Below are 6,366 nucleotides of genomic sequence, written 5' to 3' on the forward strand. Positions count from 1 at the left end.
AAAATAACTTCAATAATATTTTAATTTGAATTTGAATTGGAGTACTACACAGAATTTTCGTCTGTGAATACCTTTATGAATTCTCGAAATTGTATGATGAACTGTAAATTAAATATGTAAATGTATTTTCAAAATGTACAACTCTACAGCATTGCATTGTAGCAAACGAAAACGTACAATTGTACCAACCTAAACATCCCTGTTGTGGATTGTATATTAAATAGTATAAAAACAGTGGTTTTATCATTAAGTAGACAACACTGTAAACAGCCGGCACACATTAACATTTTAGAATATTTTTCTTTTTGTTTATGTCGAATAATAATAATTATGAAGTAAATATTCATTATAAAATTTCAAGAAAGTTGACTTATAATATTTATTTGAAAATTTCTTTTGTCAGAATAAGCGTTGATGGTTTGTTGGTATATTTCCCCTATGAGTATATTTATCCAGAGCAATATGCGTATATGCTCGAACTTAAACGCACATTGGATGCAAAAGGACACTGTTTACTGGAGATGCCTTCGGGTACAGGAAAAACGGCGACCTTATTATCACTTATCGTAGCTTATATGATAGAGTATCCAGAGACTGTCCGTAAATTAGTCTATTGCTCACGTACAGTACCAGAAATTGAAAAGGTCATAGCAGAACTACAAAATCTTATGGTTTACTATGAGAAGAATGCTTCCCAACAGCCGGGCTTTACAGGTCTAGTATTAAGCTCTCGCAAGAATATGTGTATACATCCTGAGGTTAGTAAGGAGAGAGAAGGAAAGTCAGTTGACGGTAAATGCTACGGTTTAACTGCCAGCTATGTGAGAGAAAGACACGAACATGATGCAGAAACTCCAATATGTAATTATAATACCGTATATACTTTTAGTAATGCCACATAATACAAACTTTATTTTCAGGTCAATATTTTGAAGGTTTCCATCTGGAGGGCAAAGAATCTACGTTACCGGTCGGTGTGTATAGTATAGATGATTTAAAGGAGTTTGGACGAATGCGTAATTGGTGTCCTTATTTTTTGGCCAGATATGCGGTAATACTCTAATAAATGCTAAAGATCACTTTGTTTTTAAAATACAGTACTTATCGTTTATTTCATTTATATGCAGATATCTCAGGCACATATAGTGGTATACAGTTATCATTATCTACTAGATCCTAAAATAGCAGAGGTTGTTTCGAAGGAGATGTGTCGTGAATCATGTATTGTTTTCGATGAAGCTCACAACATTGACAATGTGTGTATTGATTCCATGAGTGTTAAAATTAATCGTCGCACTGTTGAACGTAGTACCAATGCTTTAAACAATCTTCAGAAATTAGTTCAAGAGTAAGTAATAAACTAGAAAATACATACATATAAGTTTGTAGCTATATACATACATAAATGCCTTTATTCCTAACATAAAAGAAGATATAAGATGGTAGACGGAAATTATGAATTGAAAACACTAAATTTTAAACTATGACTCGGCGCCGGGATTTACAATATAACCCACTAAAAGGCAGGCTTGCCGGTTAGAGGGATAATGATGCTCTATGTTTTCATTGAAAAAATAGAATAAATCAAATATTTATCTTTTCAGTTCAAAAAGAAGTAGAGAGATATTTATCACAAAATTTCTAAATAATTTTGTATGTATGTACTCCAAAAAAGTATTTGAAAAAACTTTTTGTGTAAACTTGTGTAAAATATTCGCTCAATTACAACAACATGAGAAAGTTGTGTTAATTCGCAAGGGTAAAAATCAGTGACGCGAATACCTTCATAATGTTCCTTTTTCTTATTTTACAAAATAATTAATAAGAAAATAATAAAGTAAACTTTGGCAGAAAACTGGAATTTTTATTATTAAATTGAAAAATATTGAAGAAAATTATTAGACGCTAATAGAGTGTGAAGAAGTAAATACTTTCCTTATGATATAGTTTTCACTATCATAATTTTCAATAAAAAGAATGGTAAACTCCCCATGCTACAGAATACATAGTTGGTTTTAAAAGTATTAAAATCTAGTTTCTGTATTTTTTGAACTTTAATGCGAAATATTTTTGTTGCAAACTTAATAAACAACGTTTTCCGATCCTTGTTTAGTTTTAAGGTACTAAACAATGTGTATTCAATAAGGTGAAGTTACGGACACTCAATTGAATAACGCAAAATAAGCCTTGCAATAATTCGTCATATAACTTAATCGGAAAAAAGTACCCGTTGTGCTAAAACTGGCGGTGTAATATTTTTTAAATTTATTATCAACGTAGTCAGACATATAATCTAGCTCACCGAATAATAATAATAATAATAATAATAATAATAATAATAATAATAATAATAATAATAATAATAATAATAATAATAATAATAATAATAATAATAATAATAATAATAAAATAAAAAAATACTATTTCGAATATGGAATATGAACAACACCGATTACAATGAACTATGATGAGTGATATTTAATTATTGTTTAAAATTCTTACAACTAGAATACGCGATGAAGATACAACCCGTTTAAATGAAGAATATCAGCGTATGGTACAGGGCTTAAAGGATGCTAGTGTACAGAGAGATACAGATATGGTTTTGGCCAATCCCATTTTACCAAGCGACGTTTTAAAAGGTAATTGAACGAATCAAAATAATTATGCAATTTCATATGTTTTTTATTTATTGTAGAAGTTGTGCCGGGAAATATACGAAATGCAGATCATTTCTTAAGCTTCTTACGTCGATTTATTGAGTATATTAAGACGCGTTTAAAAGTCCACCATGTAGTTCAAGAATCGCCAGCTGGATTTTTAAAGGATGTGGCTTCAAAAATTTGTATAGAACGTAAACCTTTGCGATTTTGTGCTGAACGTTTAGCCAGTTTATTGAGAACCTTAGAAATAACTGATTTAACAGAGTATGGAGCCCTGACGTTGGTAAGAAATTATTGTTTACAAATATTTGAAAATATTTTATTTAATTATCTTGCAGATTACACATTTTGCCACATTAGTTAGCACATATACAAAAGGATTTACTATAATTATAGAACCATTTGATGATAAAACTCCCACAGTTGCCAATCCTATATTACATTTTAGTTGTTTAGATTCTTCGATAGCGATGGCTCCTGTGTTTCAGAGATTTCAGACAGTTGTTATAACTTCTGGTACCCTCTCACCGATGGATATGTATCCAAAAATTTTAGATTTCGATCCTGTGGTAATGAGTTCATTTACAATGACTTTGGCTCGTCCCTGCTTATTACCAATGGTAAGTTACATATTTTTATATATACATACATACATACTTATGCAATATTTCGAGGGCTTTTATATTCAGAGAGATTAGCTGCAGGTTTTCCAAATATGAGGTTTTTAGTATTATAATGTAATTTTTATAAAATTATGATATTTTTTTTTTACAAAAACTAATTTCACAAAAAACAAGACTGTAAAAGTTTTCATATAAATGATTTTTGTTTTAAAAAAATTTGCATGGATTTTCATGGATTTTAAAATTGAGGTGTTTTACATAATAAGGGGTTAATATTTTTAAATTATTGGTTCGTAAAAAAATACCCGAATTCGAAAGCAGTCCGGCAAAAACGTTCATTAAGAAGTAATGAATTACTTACACAATAGCATTTTAACTCATTATTTTAACACGGTGATGTCATTGAAGGTAAGTACTTACCATAAACGCTTATAAATTAGTAAATATTTTGATATTACTAAAACTAATGCATTATGCAGTTGTCATTGAAATGACGAGATTGTATGAGTTCATTTCATTAATTTCTAATAAACATATCTTTAGGTTAGTGTGCAAACGTGCTAAGTCCACTTCTTATGCAAATTGAGATTATATAAACTTTCGCGCCGCCGAATATTGCACTAACTTGTTTTATTTTGATTTATATGTGTAGATTGTTTCGAAAGGTAATGACCAGGTAGCGATATCTTCAAAATACGAGACACGTGAAGATACCGCAGTTATCAGAAACTACGGACAGCTGTTGGTCGAAACTGCGAAGACTGTACCTGATGGCATTGTTTGTTTTTTTACTTCGTACTTGTATCTGGAGTCAGTAGTGGCATCCTGGTACGATCAGGGTATCGTAGACACATTGTTACGTTATAAGCTACTATTTATAGAGACGCAAGATAATGCAGAAACGAGCTACGCTTTAATGAACTACGTTAAGGTAAGCAAAATATTTAATTGCATTATGATTATGTTTTTCATATGGTCCCATGCAGGCATGTGATTGTGGCAGAGGTGCAGTTTTGTTGGCTGTTGCACGAGGCAAGGTCTCTGAGGGTGTGGATTTCGATCACCATTATGGTCGAGCTGTTCTAATGTTTGGCATTCCATATGTTTTTACACAGTCGCGGATACTAAAAGCTCGCCTTGACTATTTGCGAGATCAATTTCAGATTCGAGAAAACGATTTTTTAACATTTGACGCCATGCGTCATGCAGCTCAATGTGTTGGACGTGCTTTGAGAGGTAAAACGGATTATGGCATCATGATATTCGCAGACAAACGTTTTTCACGTCAGGATAAACGAAGCCGCTTGCCGAAATGGATTCAAGAACATTTGGTGGATAGTTTTTGTAATCTTAGCACAGAAGAATCCATGCAACTGGCACGCCGTTGGCTGAGACGTATGGCCCAGCCATTTACGCGAGAAGATCAGTTAGGAATATCTTTGTTGACCAAAGAACAGTTGGAAAATATTGCAAAAGAAAAATTGGAACGTCAAGCCCAAGGCAAAGAGTCGGCAGGAGGTGAAGTTATGGAATTGTAAACAATTTTACAATGAACTAAAATATTAACTTTGTAAAAATAAAGCTTAGTGCTATTTTTAATGAAATTTTTTTGTGGTTTTTACATATGTATTTATTTAGACAGACAAATTATAAAGCAGATTTACTAAAATGTAAAGTCAAAGATATTGCTAAAATTATAGAATATTTGTTGATTTTCAATGGCTTTGAATGTTTTAAGAATGGTTGGAAAGCGATTAAAAACGATTATTTCGGCAACGGTACCTTGTTTATAAGAGATTCAATTAATCTTGTATAAATCGCGTGTTTAGAAAAGTTAAATTAAACACTCCTCGCCACATGAATGGGATTCCCACTCGCTTTTTATTTCTTTAACTGTTTTTATTTTTGTTTATTAAATAATCATATTAATTTGCTCTAAGAAGTGTACCGTTAATGTTTTTCTATTTTGTTTTGTGATTGCAAAAAATTCGTGTGAAAGTGGTCGTGAAATCTTAAAAAATAATAAAATTCGTTTAAATTGGTCGGTCGAGAAGAAGACTTAACTGAAGCAGAAAAAATAAAAACGTAATCGCGAGTAAAATCGGATTAAGCCGAAATGTGGTGTCTATTTTTTTTAGAAAATGAGGCCGTACCTATAGTGCACTTTCAGCTGCTGATAAATGTCTTTTGATTGGCATCGAATTCCTACGACTCAGTAGCAAGCAAAGCCCGAAAAGATCTCACATAAGTGGCACCGCATCGTTTTCTGAGATGAGAAAACAATTTAGATGGACCTGATGAATTTAATTACTACTTTCAAGAGAAGCATCATTTGGATCGTTTACATAGTCTAGTGGGAGGTGTAATGGTGTGGGGCAATCTCCTATTATAGCAATTGCGAACTACAATTTTTATACACCACCATCAACTCAAATTGCTATATTGAAGTGCTACAGCAAGCTTTTCCATACTTTAACGTATATTAAATTCAATATTGTAACTGCAAAGTATACAAAAACTAACTACCTTTTTTGGAGGGGGTTATATTAAAGAAGTATTTCTAACTTAATTTGGTAAAAGATTTTTTTAAAATCAACCAATGTTAAAACCTTATTAATTTGTTCATAACCTTTTCAGAACAAAGTTATCTTTCTAAAAAATAATGTTGTTAAAGTCAAAGATATTCAGTTTTCAAAAAAGGATATTTTGAATTTTCGTAAAGCGATTGAATTATTTGACAGATGTTAGTTAGTCAGTTTGTACATATGTATGTACAATACAAGTATTGCAAATTTCCAATTATGACTATCTGGTCGCAAATGAACGAAATGTTTGTAACCTTGATCAAATCAAGCCAATGTCGATTCTCCCAATCGAGATTAGCGCGTAATCATGATCAAACTGGATTTGTCGTATTTATTTTTAATGTTAATATTTTGTAAAATAATTATATCACATTTTTGTATGGTTTCAATAAAAAGCTTCCGCCTGCTTTCAAGTTAATTTTCTGAACAGAACCAGATGTTAACATTTTTTTTTCAGTTTACGAGTAAAAATACAATTAAAATTAAGTTAATTAT

General features: G+C 31.3%; 1 protein-coding gene across 1 annotated transcript; it reads left to right on the forward strand.

Moving 5' to 3' along the window:
- The first annotated feature begins 250 nt into the window (after positions 1-250).
- On the forward strand, positions 251-4,890 carry Xpd (general transcription and DNA repair factor IIH helicase subunit Xpd). The gene is made up of 9 exons (XM_065512294.1): positions 251-335; positions 404-861; positions 921-1,051; positions 1,128-1,348; positions 2,509-2,642; positions 2,699-2,946; positions 3,002-3,283; positions 3,939-4,217; positions 4,273-4,890. The coding sequence occupies exons 1-9, from the start codon at positions 331-333 to the stop codon at positions 4,822-4,824; spliced, it is 2,310 nt and encodes a 769-aa protein (XP_065368366.1). The 5' UTR covers positions 251-330; the 3' UTR covers positions 4,825-4,890.
- Positions 4,891-6,366: the final 1,476 nt, after the last annotated feature.

This window comes from Calliphora vicina, chromosome 5 (assembly GCF_958450345.1).
Source record: "Calliphora vicina chromosome 5, idCalVici1.1, whole genome shotgun sequence".
Classification (NCBI taxonomy): domain Eukaryota; kingdom Metazoa; phylum Arthropoda; class Insecta; order Diptera; family Calliphoridae; genus Calliphora; species Calliphora vicina.

Coding starts and splice junctions, on each gene's coding strand:
- Xpd (XM_065512294.1), top strand. Junction 862..920: donor TGATGCAGAAACTCCAATAT/GTAATTATAATA, acceptor CTTTATTTTCAG/GTCAATATTTTGAAGGTTTC. Junction 4,218..4,272: donor CTTTAATGAACTACGTTAAG/GTAAGCAAAATA, acceptor GGTCCCATGCAG/GCATGTGATTGTGGCAGAGG.